The 19,603-nt window shown below is 49.7% G+C and overlaps 1 protein-coding gene across 4 annotated transcripts in view; it reads left to right on the top strand.

Annotated features, from left to right (window-relative positions):
• Window positions 1–19,603, top strand: part of CABIN1 (calcineurin binding protein 1) — a 57,029-nt gene that overhangs the window by 16,429 nt on the left and 20,997 nt on the right. For 3 of the 4 annotated variants that reach the window (XM_080985008.1, XM_080985006.1, XM_080985007.1), the window contains exons 23-29: window positions 220–481; window positions 615–875; window positions 1,677–1,828; window positions 2,120–2,298; window positions 11,048–11,236; window positions 11,711–12,027; window positions 14,152–14,265. In XM_080985008.1, coding sequence (XP_080841134.1) covers window positions 220–481; window positions 615–875; window positions 1,677–1,828; window positions 2,120–2,298; window positions 11,048–11,236; window positions 11,711–12,027; window positions 14,152–14,265 — 1,474 coding nt within the window. The remainder of the gene's footprint in view (window positions 1–219; window positions 482–614; window positions 876–1,676; window positions 1,829–2,119; window positions 2,299–11,047; window positions 11,237–11,710; window positions 12,028–14,151; window positions 14,266–19,603) is intronic. The other variant, XM_080985009.1, reaches the window with a different exon arrangement.

The raw sequence follows: 19,603 nt of genomic DNA, 5'->3' as shown, positions 1-19,603 counted from the left end.
ATGGAGGGAACGCAAGAGCCAGTGGAGGGAGGTGGTCTTTTTTAAATACCCTGATCACAAACTGTTCAGGGCTGCAAAGGTGACTGACGATGGGGTATAATAAACACCTTTAGAAGAAACACAAAAAGGCTGTTGTGATATAACAAAGTGAGATGGTGGAGAGATCAGGACTGAACTTTTCAACGTGCGGGGGGTTGTTGTGTGCTGTTCTTCTCCCAGGTTTGACTCTTGGGCTGGCATGGCGCTGGCTCGAGCCAGCCGCATCCAAGACAAGCTGAACTCCAACGAGCTGAAGAGCGACGGCCTCATCTGGAAGCACGCAACCCCTGTTCTGAGCTGCTTCAAGCGAGCCCTGGAGATTGACGGCTCCAACCTCTCCCTGTGGATAGAGTACGGCACCATGTCCTATGCCTTGCACTCCTTCGCCTCCAGGCAGCTGAAGCAGTGGAAGTCGGAGCTGCCAGCTGAGGTCGTGCAGCAGGTGAGGGCTGAGCTGGAGCTTGCATGCCCTGGCCGGGGTCGGGAAGCGGGGGCTCACCAGACCCAAAAATGCAACCACCCCCAGCAGCTCTTGCTGCTGCTGCAAGGCTTGAAACTCCCTCCCCATGTTTCAGATGGCAGAGCGGCGCGACGGCATGCTGGAGACGGCCAAGCACTGCTTCATTTCAGCGTCTCACTGTGAGGGCGATGGAGACGAGGAGGAGTGGCTGATCCACTACATGCTGGGGAAGATTGCCGAGAAGCAGAAGCAGCCGCCTGTGGTCTACCTCCGTCACTACAAGCAGGCAGGGCATTTCCTGCACGAGGAAGCGGCCAGGTACCCCAAGAAGATCCACTATCATAACCCGCCGGAGCTTGCAATGGAGGCCCTGGAGGTAAAAGCAATGAAGCCAGCCGGCCAGGCGTGGCCTTGAAGCAGAACAAAACCCTCGGAGCTCTTGAGGGAAAGGTCCACTGGCACGTTCTAGGCAGGAGTTCTCTATAGCAGCCACTACTTCCCTTTGCATCTGATCCCCCTCTAGGAAGGGCGGGTAAGGAGCTCAGAGAGGGAGAGCTAGTGTGGGAGTCACCATTAAAGCATCTGCAGCCTTTGCCCTCCTGACTTTGCCAGGGCTGGAAGGCAACTTGCTTGGGGTGGGGGTTTTGGGGGGCGGGGGTGGGGTTGGATGGAAGGAATACAAAGGATCTGTAGCCTTTCCGGCCCCCTGACATGCCCCTAAACCAGGGAGGAAATTGCGCCAGCTCAAGCGCTGATGTGGTTTCATATGGCTGATTTCTATTGAGAGCTGGGCAGTGATCCCCACCCACCACCGGCCAAGTCTTAGAACTGCAGCTTTAAAGTGTTTTTCAAAAATACAGTCCAAAGGTCAAGCCATTGCTCTTTCTTCCCTCCTTTATTGCTCCATCACTTGTGGCAGCTTCCAAGAACTGCCCCTTTTCCGACGGGTGGTGAGAGCTTTTCTCCCCAGTTGTCATCTTTTCCAGGAAAGCAGCTTCTTTCTCCCAATCCTGCAGAAAGCAACCCTCTTTCTCTTACACTGCCAATAGCAAGCAGGCGTCTTTACATGTAATTATTTGCTATGGATAATAAAGTGGTAAATGGCCAGCTAGGTTTTTTGGGATACATTTATAATATGTTAGGCTGTTGTTGCCCTGCCTTTGTTTCTTCCCCTTAGGTCTATTTTCGGCTTCATGCCTCCATTCTGAAGCTTGTGGGGAAGCCCAACTCTGGGGTGGATGCTGAGATGCTGGTCACATTTATGAAGGAAGCTGCCGAGGGGCCTTTCGCCAGGGGGGATGAAAAGAACACCCCCAAAATAACTGAAAAGTGAGTGCTGACTTTCTCAGGGTCAATGGGAGAGCTTCGGTTAAATGGGAGGCTCCATTGCCAGCGCCAAAACAGCTTAAAGTGAACGCATGTATCACAAGCAGGTGGGGCAATTGCAGCTGCTGCCTGCCATGGCTGGTTGGGCCAGGGAGGCTCTCCAGGCAGAGCCAAAGTGCAACTGCCAGACACTGACAACAGACCTCCTTAGAGGGATTTGAGTGGTAGCCCTCACCCCCTGTAATAGGTGCTACCGTGTGTCAGTACAGCCTCCCTCCCTTCTTTCTCCTCCAGAGAAAAGCTCTGCCTGGTGGATGACGACTCCCACTCCTCTGCCGGGACTGTGCCGGGCCCAGGGACTTCCCTCCCCTCCTCATCCGGTCCAGGTCTGACTTCCCCACCCTACACAGCTACTCCAGTTGACCACGATTACGTCAAATGTAAAAAAAACCGTCAGCAGGCAACACCGGATGGTACAGTCCCTGTTCTCAATACTGCCGGCACAGAGAGGTGCTGTAATCAGGGTGGGGGGGCTCATTTCGGCAGATTTGCTTGCTTCAAGGAGGGCGATGGGGCTGCGGTAACACGGGCAATATTGCAACTCATTATTAACCTCATAAAGGTCGCCACCTCCCATCCAACCTAAATGGGCAAGACAGTTGGATGATCTGTATTCAAGGGTATTTCGAGGCTCGGTTGAATGCTGTGGGATGCGTAGGCAAATTGTCCTGGGTGCAGTTCTGAAATCCAGACCTCTGCCATTTGGGCAATGGGAGGCAGGTGGCAACCGTGCGAGTGTCATGTTCGCAGTATGAAGTGGAGAGGCTTCAGCTGACAACTTTTCCTCCTCCTCTTATTATTACATCTTCTCCCCTCCTTTCCCCCTCCTCCGAAGTTTCTAAACTGGCTGGCTCATCTCCATTGCTGATGCACATTATAACCCAGTAGTCTTAATGGCAAAATGCTGTCAATCTCAGACTGGGGTAGAGAACATTTGTGTTGAGTGTGTCACAGTAATACTAGCCCTACCCCTTTTAGTATTGCTTTTGTGCTAATTTTTGTTTCCTTTTAGCAGTATATCTGCATTCCGAAACAAATTTGGGCTGGAGGGTTAAGGCCTGTAGATTATTTCGTGCCTTAATTGGCATGGTTTGGTTGAATTCTGTCTGTTTCCATGAGCACAAATCCCCCATGGATAGGACTAGGGAGACCTGCTTTGTTGTATTCAGAAGATTTTAGGCCCTGGCAGCAGGACTGGGTAGTGGCAGGTGATGGGAACAGCAGCCCCACTGCCCTGCTTCTAGTTGGAGGGGAGAATGTCAGGATACAAGAACAAATCACTTGACCTGGCTTCATAAGGCAGATTCACGGGTTCTGTAGGTTGTGCATGTTGAAAGTCAAATGTATTTCTGAACGATTTGGGAGCATGAGTTGCCTGCCTTTGACAAAACCCAAAGGACAGTTTGAAGAGCCGCCTCCTCCTCACCTCCTTCCCCTTAGCTGGCCCTGGTTCCTGGGGTTGCTGCTTCTGTCCAGGTATCTAATTACTGCTGCCACTGCAGTGGAAGGTGCCAAGTGTGAATGCCTTTTGGCCAAAGCCAGGGAACAATAGGATTTTTCCAAAAGGAACAACCAAGCCTTGCACAGCTGGTCGCATCTTACAACGTCGTTGGCACAGAGGAGCTGAAAATGATTTGGCTCAGACCTGGCAGCCCACGTCCCAGGCAGAGAAGCAGCAGCTTAATATAGAATTGCCTGCTCTGCATCGCCTGGGAATTGGGTTCATCATATTGGCATTATTCCCTTTCGGGCTTCGGGAGGGGTATGCTGACATCTCAACAAAAGTTGGATGTTTGCATTTCTGTCCAAAAAAACCCCAAAAGCATGTCTATTTTGAAATGGTGCTTTGGAAATGCTTTGCTTCTGGGCTCACAGCCATCCCACAAAGCTGCTTGGGAAGGAAAGCCAGCACTGAATTTGAAGCTGTCTCTTTAGGTGTGCTGGGCTGGTTTGGTTTTTGGTATCTCTCATGTTGGTTAAATCAAAATAAAATAAGCAGACTCCACTGGATGTGCCACAAAGGCCACACGTGGCTCTTCCCAGGAGTAATGGCAGTTTATAATGTGGGTATCCGGAGCCAGGACTTCCACTCCAGCCATGCTTTGTTCTCAGGAGAGCTTCTCAAGGTAATTCAGGAGCCAGAAGGAATCTTGGCAAAGACCCAAGAGTGGAAATGGGGTGTGTGTGTGTGTGTGTGTGTGTGTGTGTGTATGAGAGAGAGAGAGAGAGAGAGAGAGAGAGACTAAAGCAGTCCAGTAAACCAGACTTTGAGACTAAGCAAATCTCTGAGAGGACGCAGTTAACTATAAACCCCTTACACCCTACATATATCTATGTACATAAATCTATAAATAGCAGTCAAAAGTATTCAGTATACAGTCGTACCTCGGTTCCTCAACACCTTGGGAGTCGGAATGTTCTGGCTTCCGAACCATCGAAAACCAGAAGTGAGTGTTCCGGTTTTCGAACATTTTGGGGGGAAGCCGAACATCCGGTGCGGCTTCCACTGTTGTTTCTGGTGCACCTGCGCAATCGGAAACCAATCGGAAGTCATGCCTTGGTTTCTGAATGTTTCAGAAGCTGAACAGACTTCTGGAATGGATTCTGTTCAACTTCCGAGGTACAACTGTATATCAGAAACTGGATATCCCAAGCACAGAGAAAGGAAAAAGTGTTCCCAAACAATGACTAAGGGCAGGTATCATCACTAACTTATTCTTTCCAAAAACCAAAATCCATAAAATCCATTACTCAGTAAACTGATCTTCCTATATTGGCTTCTCCCATGCATGGATAAGCATATGTTCGTGTTCTCATTATAGCAACATTCAATATCCTACGAAGCCAAGTCGATGGTGCTGTAAACATTTCCCCAGAAGTGAGCTATTGCTGTTTCTGAAGCCCAATGGTTGGTTACCCTGGGCCTGCCACAGTCCCTCAACCTAACAGGGTTGTTGAGAGGATAAAATGGGAAAGGAGGAGAACCATGTACTCCATCTTGACTTTCTTGGAGGGCAGGTGAGATATAATAGCAATTAGTAATAATTTCTTCTAGCTGCTTAACATAGTATAATATCAATTGCCAATTAATTATTTTGAGGGGGCAGTTTTAAAATATGAATATAATCGGCACATGTTTATCCACAATGCCAACAGTTATTCCAAGTCAGCTTATAAAACAATATTTATGTGGGGATCACATATGACATTACCGATGCAATGTTTTTGCAAATTCATAAGATTCTCATTCTCCTGCAGCCAAAGCCATACTTTATATCTTAGCAATACCGCTAACATAAATTGTAATACCACTTCTTTTGAAATGGCTGCAATTCTTGATAGCAGGATACAGAAAAGGCTTAATGAGTGTAACTAAGTGGCCCTTTTACCCACCACCTACTTCCAATTTGGTAGCCTGGATTTCCAAACACATTTAAAGAGTGTCTGATTTGAAAATATTAATCCCTTCTAGGAATACCTGGATACATTTTGTTTCTTCCAAAAAGTTATAATAAGAAACTGACTTGTTGCATATAGGCCATTTATGTTCCAGTCAAATATATCCCCCAATATTTCTTCTTAATTAATTAATTTCTAGTAACAACAACAGGAAATAGGAGGAGAAAGACCTTGGATTGTGTTTGGCCTCATTCTTCCTTTGCCCATATGCTACGTTCAGCTTTGAGACACAGTTTTTGACTTGCTCTTTCGATATCTTCTCTATTATACCGGACATATAGACAGAAAACTCCCACTCTGCTCATATTCCTTTGTGTTGGTTATGCTGCATGCATCATAAAACTCTGAAGATTTTGGGACACCTGCTGCGCCCAGAGATTTCACAACATGGTCATAACTATTCTGGGTTTCTTACCCCAGCCCCCCAAATAAATTCAGTTTCTCTGTCTTGCCGAACACCTGTCTTCTTTCTTAAGAACATGGGAGTCCTGCTGGATCAAGCACCGGTCTAGTCCAACCTTCTGTTCTCACAGTGGCCGATCAGATGCCCCAAGTGAAGCCCATCAGCAAACAAAATTATAATAATTTATTATTTGTACTCCACCCATCTGGCTGGGTTTCCCCAGCCACTCTGGGCAGCTTCCAACAGAGATTAAAAATACATTAAAACATCAGGGCTGCCTTCAGATGTCTTCTAAAAGTCAGATCGTTGTTTATCTCCTTGACATCTGATGGAAGGGCATTCCACAGGGCGGGAGCCACTACCAAGAAGGCCCTCTGCCTGGTTCCCTGTAACTTGGCTTCGCACAGTGAGGGAACTGCCAGAAGGCCCTCGGCGCTGGATCTCAGTGTCCGAGCAGAACGATGGGGGTGGAGACGCTCCTTCAGGTATACTGGGCCAAGGCCATTTAGGGCTTTAAAGGTCAACACCAACACTTTGAATTGTGCTTGGAAACGTACTGCCTCATAAGTCGCAAGAGAGCTTGAAACGTACTGCCTCTTAAGTCACAAGAGAGCTTGATAACTAAAGCATACCGGCATCCTGTTTAATTTATAATTGTTGCTGGTCCTTTCAGTCTTTTTATTGCCATTCTGAAATGTTTTTATGCTGCTTTTTTAAGTTAACGGTGTATTATCTTTTCATTTGTTTTGTGATTTTTGTTAACTGAATCAACCCACAAAAAAACTCTGGAGTGCAGTTTAATGGTCCCACCCATGACCAATTGCAAGCACACCTGCTGAATCACTGTCTGGATTTGATAACGGGCTGGATGAGGGCCAATAAACAGAGTGCTGGATCCTGACAAGACAGAGGCAGTGTGTGTAGAGGTGACTGTCAGGCCTGGGAAACAGATGCGAAATCTGTTCTGGATGGAGGTGGCCTTCTTCTGAAAGAGGAAGTCCACAGCTTGCGGGTGGAAGCTCATTGATCCCTCATTGTCTCTTGGGGGCACAGAGTACCTTTTACAAGCTGGCTTGCTAATGGGTGCCGTTCTTGGGCAGAGATAGGCTGGCTGCAGTAATCTTTGTAGGGTTGACATACTGTATTATACATGGCATGGAGCCTCAACTCTGGCATCCCCTCCCTAGAGAGGCTCGGCTGTTGTCGATTTTTCAGTCTTTCCAGCATAGAGCTCATTACTTCTGAATAAAACGTAAACAGCAATTACGGCTCATTTTACTTGCTCCCTGTGAGCATGTCCACAAGAGTTGGCTTCCAGCGGCGTTGGGGCTGCCATATAAGCCCAGCCTCTGTGTGGTTTAGGGACTCATAACCGGAATCCTTTTGACAAAAAGAGCTTGATTTTGCCATATCCTGGGATTCTCAGTGACTGAGGTAGAGTAAGGTACAGCTGGTTGAATGAGGAACGTTAGTAACGGTTAAGTAGCCAAGAACTGCCAAGTCCAGTCCAGAAGTTGCAAATAGAAATGGGAAGTTATTAAAATGAAAACCAGTTGTCCCAGGCAAGAGACTTGACAGATTTCCTTTCCAAGATTCGTCTAGTTTTGGTGTCACATTTGTCTTAAGCGTGTTTGCTGTGTAGCAGAGTGTTCTAACTTGTTCTGCAGTAAATGCATGGGGAGGCCCGTGTCATTCATCCATTCAGTAGAGCAGAAAGCATCCATTCTTGTCATTTGGTGCTCTTTGTACAACTAAATGTCGCTTTTCTTGTTGTCGTCGTCGTTTTTTCCGTGCTGTCTTTTGTGTGTTTGTTGTGCCTTTGTAACCAATATTGCCCGTGCTGCCTTAACCCTTTTAAAAACTCTGTTCATAGATATTCTCTCCCTGCTTTTTTATCCATCACGGCTTGCTTGAACAATAGGCCAGAACTGCAGCTTAACCGCTTTGGGGGATGAGGAATCTGTTCACTGTGGTAATGTAGAGATCCAGTTTCTGGAAAAGCTTCCTCGAGATGAGTTGCAACCCTTGGATTCCCCCCCCCCCTTAACACATGCTCTGCCTCCATCCCGTTCTGTTCTTTGCGCCAGGGATGGGCAGCCTGTGTCCCCTCCTGGATGAGGGTGATTACAACTCCCATCATCCCCTACTCTCTGACCATGCCAAACCCTGCTTTTTGCAAATGTTGTGTCTTTCATTAACACTCATAGCCTAGTCCTTGTACTTCTGGGAAAGGGCTCTTAGAAGATGTGCAAAGGCTCATTAGTGGCTGGGCAGGGGGGCGGGTTTTAACTAGCCAAACATAAATTTGGTATGCACGGATTCTGAAAATGCTGGTTCCCATGGTTGGGTCCTTGACTTTCAAATAGCACAAATAAAAGCCACTATGATCCTTTGTTTTAAATTCTGTATAAGCCTTACGCACACTGTCTATATGCTTTTGTTTGTTAGTTTGTTTCCAAATTTCCAAAAATTAATTGCAGAATTTATAATCTTAAGTATAACCAGAAAAGGGGGGCAGGATAATGCTAAACAATACTAAAATACATAATTAGAATACAGTTGAAAAATTGCAGATACTGCTAATAATGCTTGAAATGCGCACTGATCCCTATGACATTCCCGTGACATCCTTATGTCATGTGACCGTGTGAGAGGTATTCTGAGGTGGGTGGTCTTCATGTAGGTCGTCTTGTTGGCAGTATGTCCACTGCAGCATCCTGATGTACACCATAATCTCAGAGTGATACACTTGCCTTTGAGATGACTTTGTAACCTGCAGCTGGAATGGGATTCAGACATGAGAACACACATCAGGCCTGATCCACACACCAGGCCTTCTAGCCCACATTTCTTGGTTTTTGCGAGTCTCCATCTGGACATTTCCCCAGATATAGTGGCTGGTGAAAATGAAGAGCATCGTCTGCCTGTGGCAACACTTCTGCTTTTCTTGTTTTTAAAACAAGCGATGCCATTCTGAATCAATTGAGCCAAGTTCTTCTGTGTTGCATATTCTGCTCACAGACGTCCTGGCTTGTGCGGTATGATCTGAGAGCTCTTCTCCCAAATTGTCAGGTAGGGAGGTAGGGGATGGTTCTCTCCGAAGACTTTCCGACATGGTGGTCTGGTGTGGTTTGATATGTAGGATGGCAGTGCTATTGCCGAATCTCTCCAAAGCCTCTTGAATATTTTGTTCCTAGATGTGTAATGCCTTTTCTGCAACATCCTAGACACCACCCAGATTCTTCTACAGCACCCATGGTGAGAATGAAGTGCCAGAAGAAGAAGAAGAAGAATGGGGTTAGACTAGATGACCCCTGGGGTTCCTTCGAACTCTACAATTCCATGAATCCTCATTGGTGTCTTTCACAGACCTGCTGGCTCTGCTGAACAGGCACTGCCTCTTAACATGCAGCACAAAGCTGGTCTCTGCAGGATGGAGGCAGCTCTACTCTTAGGCTGCACATCGGCTTTAGTCTTTTGGTGTTTGGGGCCTGCATTAAAGTTGTCCTTCCCACCCCCTCTTGGTGCTATTGATCAGTTGCAGGTGAAGCTTTCTTTTGTGCCTCTGTGGCTCCTACTCGGCTACTGACACTTTGGTGGAGCACTTGCTCAAAGATGACATAAAGAAAGGGACCAGATGTTGGACAGAGGGCTGGTTGTTTCCTGCTGACTGGATTTCAGTTCTTGAATCTTAACTTCTAGTAGGTGAAGCCACCTTCCGAGTGACCACCCTTAGTGGTATATCCACAGGAAGATTCACTAGCAGAGGAAGCTTGTAATTGCCTTTGAGAGCTTTTCCTTGTCTCTGACACTCTGTTTGGGAACTGTTCTGGGAACTCCAGATCTTAATTTGCAGCTCTGCAGCTTCTGCAGGATCTTGGCATTCCTTCACCTGTAGTGGTTTTCGTTTTTTTATCTGTGAAATTTCACCATCTTGATAATACAGCTCTCCTGTTTAGGCAGACAATTCTTCCATTGCCTTGTCTTGCAGTTGCTTCTAATTATGTAACTTCTGCAAGTTTGCTGCACCTGCATTTTTCTTCATGTCTTTGCACTCAGCCTAATAAAAAAACTGGTCTTTTCCCTCCCCCTTCCCATCAAGTTTGAAAGGGGCATCTCTGTTCTTGGCAGACTCCTGCAGGTGGGTGGGTTATTAGAAGCTGCACTGGCCACCATCTGCCCACTTCTAAGGCATCTTCTTTTCCAAACTGGCTTCCAGCCACACAAGGATTTTTGCTGCATGTCTCAGGAGGGCACAAAATGCTTGGATTTCACTGGTCTTGTGTGACAGGTTAGCCCTTCCTCACATATTAAAGCTTCTGTACATCATCAGAAGTGGCAAAAGTTTCCAATTGGCTACCCTACAATAGAAGTTTTTGAAATTATTACTTGGCAGAAGAGTAAATAGAGAAACAAACATACACACACACACCCCTCCCACACACTTTTGTGAACATCCTAAGACAACATTAAGGTCCAATTGCATTTGTAAAAGGGTTTGGGGCAGAGCTTTCCAAACTTGTCATGTTGGTGGCACACTTTTTAGACATGCATCATTTCACGACACAGTAATTCAGTTTTACTAGCAAACAGGAGGTTAATTTTGCCCCTTTCCAGCCACGGAAGGAGTGTGGGGAGGTTCGTGCGACAGCCAACATACTAATGTGTCGTGACACACAGTTTGGAAAGCTCTGGTTTTGGGTGAAATCAGGAATCTTGATTAGAAATGCCTCCTGCAGCACCTGTTCCTGGTCTCTGTTCATTCATTGGTCAGGTCCAGGTGGGTTGCTGCAGTGTTCCTGTGTCAAGGATCTAGCAGCAGCAGCGTTACACAGAAAAGTCCGCTTTGGATCTTTTCCGACTGTAACCTTGCAACTGTCACAGCATTTGGAAATATTGGCATTCAAAATCTGCCCCTGGCGAATGAGTCCTGGTGGAACCAGACCAGATTTTGGATTATGCCATCCATTTGCTTCCAGAGAAAAAAGCTTCCCAGCGCTGTGTCTCAAAGGGAGCATTGCTCCTGAAGGGGGGATGCTTTATGTGGAAACTGCTGAATTCTCCTAGATGGAATATGCAGAAACAGCAAGGTGAGGCTAAGGGTAGGAAAGGTGAATGGGCTGCCTTGGCTGGAAATGGAGGAAGGGCAGTGAGGATTGCAGGCACAGCCTTGATAAGGCCAAGAGCAGGAGGAGGAGAGGAGGAGGCACCGAGTCCTTGATGTACAAGGTGGGTGGAAGTTTGTGTGGAGAGACGGCCCTAGGAGCCCCCTCATGCTTGCCCTCCTTTCCCTCCTGCAGACCGGAGTCAGGATAGCACGGCGGTGGTGCTCTCTGATTCCAACTCCACTCAAGACATGTTCACTGAGGTTGCCAACTCTCAAGACAGTGCGAAGAAGCCTTTTCCAGAGAGGAGGCCTTTTGTGTCCCCTTCGGAAGCTGTCGCCACTGCTGCTGGCAAAGAGGCCCCAGGACCTGCAGAGGAAAGGGGTAGGTCATTCCTGGTGTGTGAAGATCTGTGTGTGTGTGTGAGAGAGAGAGAGAGAGAGCGCGCACATTGCTTAGCACAGCTGGAGCAGCTGGAGCAAGTGCACACTTTTCTTCCTGCAGCAGCAAGTGGTTGTTGCTGCCAGAGAGAAAGGAGTAGTGAATAGCGGACTGAGGGCAGGGGGGGTCAGCAGATTCCTCCTAGGAGAGAGGGACGAGGCTGTTCCCGACGGGTCCTGAGCACCTCCTTCCTCTCCTGAGCTACTCTGACGGAAGCAAGAACAAGCCAAGGGAACGTCTTCTCCTGGCCGTGCATTTCACGTCTTTGCGCACATGGGGTTTTCCTTATCTTCAAATTTGTGGGGTTTTTTTAACTGTTTGTAACATCCTTCGACGGAGGAAGAATGATGGTGGCTTCTGTGTCAGCTGGGTCCGAAGCAGATGCTGATGCTGCCCTATCTGTTTTGACAACTCCAGGGAAGCCGGAGGAGCAGCCCTTGGAGAGCTCAGAGTCCTGCCACGTGGCTGAGCAGAAGCTGGACCATCAGGCCCCGCCCCCCGGGGTCCCCCCCAAAGCCCCTGCCCCCTCGCTTTCCCAGTGGGACACCAAGCGGCGGGCTGTGCCCAGTGGGGAGCAGTTTCCCCAGAGCCTCCCCGTGGACCTGGAGGAGCAGCGCAAGTTCCTGACGGAGCACTGCATCACCTCCTTCCGCCTCTGCCTCAGCCGCTTCCCTCAGCACTACAAGAGTCTCTACAGGCTGGCCTACCTCTATGCCTACAGCACAACCCATAAGGTAAGCGGTGGTGGTGGGAGAGTAGGGCTGAGCGCTGCCCCTCTCACGTGACATTGCTCTTCTCACTGTCCAGGCCTAGAGCCCCTGTGGGTGGTGGACACGTGGCATTCCCTAAGCAGCAGTAGCAGCAATGCCTTGTGGCGGGGAAAGCCTCTGCTCTGGGACTGGGAGGAGCAACACCAGCAACCAGGAGCTCTCAAGATCTTCTGGGACGAAATCAAAATCCCCTCTGCTCTTTGCCACAGCAGCAACGCTCCAGTTTGGCCTTACCTGAAAGCAAGAACCAGCTGCCCCTGCATCATCCTGTGAGTTAGAACCTGGAATGAGCAGGAGTTGCTCCTTTGCTCCCCACCTTCAACCTCCACAGGGAGAAGCTGACTTTGCAGTGTCCATATGACAGGGCAATGTTAGCACAGTCCCTGTAGTGACTGCCTGCTGAGCGTGCACTTCTAGTATAGCTGTGCTGGCCATTGTATTGGCTGTGATATGGCCGGTAAGATGAGGAGGGATACCCACTGCAGCCGTTTGCTGCCTCTTACCTCCTGGCAGTTCTGCACCTAAATAAATAAATAATTCTGTACAGTGGTGCCTCGCAAGACGAAATTAATCCGTTCCGTGAGTCTCTTCGTCTTGCAGTTTTTTCGTCTTGCGAAGCACGGCTATTAGCGGCTTAGCAGCTATTAGCAGCTATTAACGGCTTAGCGGCTTTAAGAAAAAGGAAACAAACTCGCAAGAACTCGCAAGACGTTTTGTCTTGCGAAGCAAGCCCATAGGGAAATTCGTCTTGTGGAACGACTCAAAAAACGCAAAACCCTTTCGTCTAGCGAGTTTTTCGTCTTGTGAGGCATTCGTCTTGCGGGGCACCACTGTACAACGACGTCCCATTTGTGTGTTCAGAACAGCTAAACCCTGCAACCTGTGGGAAATTGTAGGAACTTCGCCTTTGTCTCACTTACTGCTTCTGCTTTGGCTGGTGGTGGTAGGGTGAGGAGGGAGGAGCTGTTAGGCACTGAAAGCCCCATTCCTAGTTATGAAACATCTCATGCCCCCTCCCCAGCTTCTGAGATTTTGCCAGGCATCAGCCCCTCTCGTACAAGCAGGCCTGTGTCTCGGGAGCCAATAAGCGCTTGGTTTACAAAGAAGCAGGCTCAGGGAAGAGGGAAAGCTACCAGGCAGCTGAATCCTGCACTGTGCTCTGTGCTTGGATTCCAGGTGCACAGCTCAGCTGATGTTTTGTATGCACACAATTCCCCAAAATTGCCTGACTTTCTGTTTGCTTTTAAGGCTTCCAAGCTCGCCTTGGGAGTCTTCTTGTACTCTCGGTGTTCATGCACTTTGATGTGGAGGCATTCAAATTAACAGGAGCAATAAGAATGCTCAGTTGAGGTGAGCAACCGATCAGGGCTTCCTTCCCCCACCTAGAGCCCTCCAGAGGGCTTCCAGACAGCTCCCATCAGCCCCAGCCAGCACAGGATACAATGGTGGGGCTGGCAGGAGTGGGTCCAGAACATTGGAGGGCACCAGGGTGGGGAGGGCTGTTGAGAAATTGGAGTTATGGGGGGTGCTGGCAATTTGAAAATATGTATTTCAACTGTACTACAAAAGCCTGGCATTATCGGGGAGCGGGGAGGCAAATTTTGTGGTTGTTCAGTATGGAGGGGCACTGGGTGTATCCCCTGCTTGTTCCCAGGCAGTGGTCCGGGGACTGGGTGCTTGGTCTCTGGAAAAATGAGGCTGGTCCTTCGCTGGACGAGGAGGCCCCCAACCCTTCTCTCCTGAGGCTGGGGAGGGGCTTCTCTGCATGGCTATATACATGCTCTCCATCACCTCATTGAACCAAATGTGAGACTAAACACCAGTTGTTGCACGGAGCACCCTCCCCTCTGGTGCCATTGAGGGAGCTGCTGTGTTGTCTTGGGATGTTCACAAACATTCTTAACTGTGAGGAGGGGAGGAAGGCAGGCCTGGGGGCCTAAGGGGCAGGGGGAGGCTGTGGCAGATGTGCTGGTTGAGCAGTGGGAGAGGAAAGGAAGGGAGGAAAGAGGAGGCTTCATCTGCAATAACCAAACATCCCCTCCACCTCTCTCCCTCCAACTCCTGCTTCCCCTGCGCTGTCCTATATAGAATCTTCAGTGGGCTCGCGATGTGTTGCTAGGCAGCAGTCTCCCATGGCAGCAGCTGAAGCACATGCCAGCACAGGGTCTCTTCTGCGAGAGGAACAAGACCAATTTCTTCAATGTAAGTTGCCTGTACCTGAAACTTGTGGCTGTTTGTTTGTGTTTACATCTTTTGTATACTGCCCAATTAAGAGTGCCCTCTGAGCAGCTAATCCCCCCCCTTCTCATTTTACATCTCCTTTTCATCAGGTAAGTCTGTTAGTAGGCCACCTTCAAAGCAGAGAAGAATTTGCAGCAAAGCAAAATGTGTTCCCTACCCACCAGGGAGGAGTGATGCTTAACAGAGGCACAACTGCTTTCTTCTCCTGCATGGAAAGATCCAAGGGGAGGGCAAAGGGTCTTGACATCCTTCCCATTCAGTGGCTAGCACACATCTTGAGCTCCCAAGAGTTTCTGGCCAGACTAAGGAAGCTGCTTGAACCCTGTTAGCAAACTTCTGTTGCTCTCCCACATGTGCATGAGGTGGACTTGTGAATGAAGCTGTCTACAGTAGAGAGGGCTTGTTGACTGGTTAGTAGCTGTCATGGCCTTTGGCTAGCACAAAAAACTTATTGAATGAATGAATGAATGACTGGTTAGTTGGCCCCTGGAAGGGAGAAGAGGCTCTGCCTGAGGAAGGTTGTGGTGGGGTCTTGCAGGCTCTTCTCTTTAAGTAAAATGCTTCTGCCCTGCTTTTCTGCCTGACAGCAGTACTCCACAGAAAGAAAATTAACACACACACATAAGATTAAAGAAAAAATGAGGCCATGTTAGGTCCAGTCGCGGACGACTCTGGGGTTGCATGCTCATCTCGCTCTAAAGGCCGAGGGAGCCGGCGTTTGTCCGCAGACAGCTTCCAGGTCATGTGGCCAGCATGACTAAGCCACTTCTGGCAAACCAGAACAGCGCACAGAAACACCGTTTACCTTCCCGCTGGAGCGGTACCTATTTATCTACTTGCACTTTGACGTGCTTTCGAACTGCTAGGTTGGCAGGAGCAGGGACCTTCTGATCGGCAAGCCCTAGGCTCACAGACCACAGCGCCACCCATGTCCCCCTGTCAATAAGTACTGAAATATAAAAGCAGAAACAGGAATTGAGGGAAGCTGGCAAATGCACCTGAGTTTAAGCAACACCGAACCAAGCAGAACTTGGGGGGGGGCGGGGGCGGGAAGTGTGTATGTAGAAGAGAGAAAAAGAGATTTTGCAACCCTTAAGTTGCCTTCATGTCTGATGGTGATTTGTAAAATGGTCTTTCTTGCAGCGTTGATATAAAGGGCAATGTGGGTAGAAATGTAACATTCTCTCCACACCTTAAAGCAGAGCCTGAATGCTGATGGCTATTCTGGAGCTGTAGTGAAGGACAGAGAGAAAATTGGGGCTGAAAGATCAAGGCAGAAGCTGTTTGGGTGCCGCCTAGAGGCCACATTGTACTGTACAGTGAGCAAAACACACACACACACACACACACACACACACACACACACGACTGAAGGTGTTTAATGTTTCCAAGGCACGGAAGTCCTTAACACAAGATTTCCATGCCTTTTGGTGGCTGAGTTAAGTTGTCAACATCTTTTCTTTTAAATGGTTGTTTTTATGATCCTAGAATTCTAGTTCCTTGCCTTGTCAGATCAACTTGCTCCATACGGTCCATGACTTGCACCCCACTTTTTTCTTCCTCAGAGTGAAGAATGCTAGAAGGGTGCTTAACTTGCTCGCCTATGGAAGGTTAACAGTTGTGGATTATTTCACTTTACATGGACAACAACCAAGCAGAGCAAGAGAGGGTTGGCCAAAGGGTTCCTCCATCTGCTGCGTCCTAGATCATGTATATTATGCCTGGTGCCATATTCTGTAAAACATTTATGAGAGCACTGTGTAAAAAAGAAATAGATCCACACTGCTGGCTGCGACTTCTGCTGCAGGGCTAATTCCTTGGGGTCTGGTCTTCTCCCCGGTTTTGTGCCACGCTGGGGTGCTCTTCACTTTCGCCCCCGGGAGACTAGCTGGAAGAAGAACCCATTCCCCCTTCTTATTCTTCATCATCTTTTTCAAACCTTCCCGTCATCTTTTACCTCTTCATCAACAGGAGAATTTTCTAGGTCTGCCAGGGAGGGATGCGTGAAATGTGTGGCTGCTGTTGCCGCCAGAATCCCTTTTCCTCCTCCGCATGGGAGTTGAGCCTTTTCAGCAGCCTTCCGCCCCCAACCCCTTAAAGGGTTGGGGTTGGAATTGCTTCACTGTGTGGGAGAGCCTGGAGGGAAACCAGCCAATTCCCCTCCTTTCTCTGCCATCGCTGCCGCCATTAGGAGTCAGGATATCACCCTGCCCCCGGGTCAGTGTCCCTGGGCCAGTTGTCATCTTTCAAACACTCCTTCCTTGCAGCTATTTCTGCCAGAAAAGGGTCAGGGTTTGATTCTTCTGCAATCCACACTCACCTCTCCATGTGCCAGGAGAAATGGGGGTGTTGCAGCCTGGAGTCAGCTCTGGCTCCTACAGATTGCAGTGCAGTGTTTTTCCATCCCAAGAAGTCTCAGATATGCAGGACCATCCAGATCTGCATCCAACATACAGCCACTTTCCCAGTCCCTGACAGCTCATCATTTGTCTTCACTCATGCACCATGGGGGGTAGGAGGAGTCAGCAAGTCTCTGTCTAGCCCAGCCTTGGCTTCCCAGATGTTGTTGGGCTACAAGTCTCATCTTCCATAGCCAGCAGAGGGGGATGATGGGAGTGGTAGTCCAACATCTGGTAACCCAAGGTTGAGAAAAGCTGGGCTAGCCTATGAGGTGCAGCCTCATAGGGGACCACAGGCCACTCTCTACCAGGGGTGATGATGGTTCCCATCGGCAGGATTCAGATATCAGCCTCCCCTCAAGAAAATCTACAGGGGGGCTACCTGGACTTCACCATATCACCATTCACTGGGCATCAGACAGGTCCCCCTTTGCCGGTGTGGCCTTTGGCCAGAAGGTGCTGCTGACGGTCCTGTGCTGTGTAGGTAGGGGTCTGCCTGCTCTGGGATTCTGGGGCTCCTTATTTACTTCCTTCTGCTGTGGAGTGGAGACACTTCTCTACCAGCAGAGAAAGGAACATGGGGACCTACCAGGATGTTTCTTATGGTTGGTCTGCGGAGGGTGTCCGCCTTCACCCCAATTCTCAGCTCCAAAGGAAGGATGCTCCCGTCTTGGCTCACAGGGATTTTAGTCAAGGGTAGTTTGAGGGCTGGGTGGAGAAGTTTGCGTCTGCTATACTCTCTCTCCTCCTCCTCTGCTCTTGTTCTGTTGCTACTATTGCTGGGTCAATATAATTCTTCGGGCTTTTTGTTGCGTCTGTTGCATTAGTGCTAGGGGCTTCCTCCTAGCAGACATTTCAAGTTTGTTTAGAACGGAAATTATATTATCTATGGATAAGAACCATTTGAAGACTAACTGAAGTGGATTTGAAAACAGAATTGTGATGTGTTGGGTTTTTTAAACAGAAAGATGCTACGCTGCAGATGAGCAGTCGTGTCTTGTAGCTGCACAGAGGAGCAGATTCCCGCCTTCTTGTTGGCTTGTTCAGTGGACAATTGAGTTGAGGTCATATTATGATTTCCTGTCAGAAAGCAGGAACGAGGCAAGGATTCCCCATGAGGTGCGCTTGGGATAGGATCTGCAGATCAGTGCAATTGTGTCATCAAGTTCAGTTATGCAAATATGAGCCCTGACTTGTGTCTAGCGTATGTGCGTGCTGGGCCAGGCTTTCCCTCGGGAACAGTAGCTAAATAACGTGGCCTCTTTTTATAAGAATGAACTACTGTCAGGATTGGGTTTAGCAGCTGCCCATCATTTCCACTTTTGGATTGTCAGCACAATGTCACCCGCTGTGGCACTGTTTTCTCCCCCCCCCCCCAAAAAAATATTCATGGGATAAAAAGGTGCAAAGAAATTGGTACTTCTCTAAGGAGATTCAGGTAGTTGGGATTCTGCTTTCATCGTCAGCATCCTCCTAATCACCAAGTGATTTAGGCTTCCCATCTTAGGTGGATGAAGGCTTCTGCAGTCCATCTTATTTCCTAGAGCAGGTTGCAATAGCCTTGGCTGGGGCAGATGCTGCTTATTCTTCCAGAATCTGGCTTAATGGCAGTGCTCTTTTCACGCAACGTATAGGCAAGGCTCCTGAAAGTCTCTCTCTATAGTATTGTATAAATGTCTTATACAGAAACGAACAAGGAGAAACTGAAAATTGATTGGAGGTTTCAAAAAGAAAAACGGGATCTGGGCTCAAACTGTGAGTCATGTTCTTGAAATCAGCTGCGTTCATGACCCAATCAAGTTTCTGAAGACTGTTGCCACCAAGTTGGCTGCTGCAGATAGCGTTGGTGTTGTGCTGGGTGCAGGTCAGGCAGCAGATTTTGCTGGTTTAAAAAAAAAAAACCCAAAAAACAAACAAATCACCTGGGTTCTGTTGTTGGGGCCTTGATAGAAGCCTTTCAGTGGGAGCTGGAGAGAGTTAGCTCTAGAAACAACAGGTGACTCTCCCCAAAAAGCGACCTGGGGTGAAGTTTTTTTGTCCTCCGTGCCTGGTTCCATGCGGAGGTGGGGGCTTTTTTGGCTGAGCGAAGCGTGAAACGGGCCAGAAATTCTTGGAAGCCTCCAAAGGCCGGGCAGAGCTGCCGCTGCTGCTTTGATGCAGGCAACGCTGGAGCCTGAAAGTGCCCCGGAGAGGCGACGCGTGTTTTCCTGGCTGCGCTTGGGCAACTACGCTTGGGGGAGCCGGGCGGCGGCCGCGGTGCTACAGCAGGTCCTTCGCGGTGACGTTGGTGGGGTGCCCTAGAGAAGAGGGAGAGCGAAGTTTGCGCAGCCCGGCCGAGGCAGAAGCTGGCGGCGCCGCCGCTTGGCTTTGCGCCCTGGCTTCCCTCCGGCGCGGGGGTGTCGGGGAGCTCCGCCTCTCCTCTCTCTCGCTGGCTGGCTGCCTTCCTGGCGGGGCTTCTCGGGGGCGGAGAGCCACGTGACGGGCGCCGTCTCGGGGAAGAGCCCCCGATGGCAGCGCCAGCGATGGGCAGCGCGGCGGCTCCCGCTGCCGCCGCCGCCGCCGCCGCCTCCGCGGGGCCTGCCGCTTCGCCTCCGCGCCGCCGCGGGGGAGCCTTCTCCGGGGCGCGGCAGGAGGCGGCCTTGCGGGCGGCCAGCCCCAGCACCACCACCAGGGCGCGCAGCTGCCGGGAGCCGCCCTGTGCCCAGCATGGTGAGAGCAAGCGAGCGAAGGGGAAGCCCCCGCCTCGAGGCAGCCTCGGGGCTCGGCTGCGCAGCGCCCGGCCTTGTTTGGACGGGGGACTGCGGGGGAAGCCCCGGGAGGCGGGCGGGGGCGGCCCCTGGGCTGGCCGGATTGCGTGGGAGGAGGAGGAGGCCTGCCGAGCGGAGCGCCGCCTCCGCCTG

The sequence above is a fragment of the Podarcis pityusensis genome (genome assembly GCF_964106645.2).
Source record: "Podarcis pityusensis genome assembly, chromosome: 16".
NCBI lineage: Eukaryota > Metazoa > Chordata > Lepidosauria > Squamata > Lacertidae > Podarcis > Podarcis pityusensis.
This window is presented reverse-complemented; position numbering and strand designations above follow the sequence as displayed.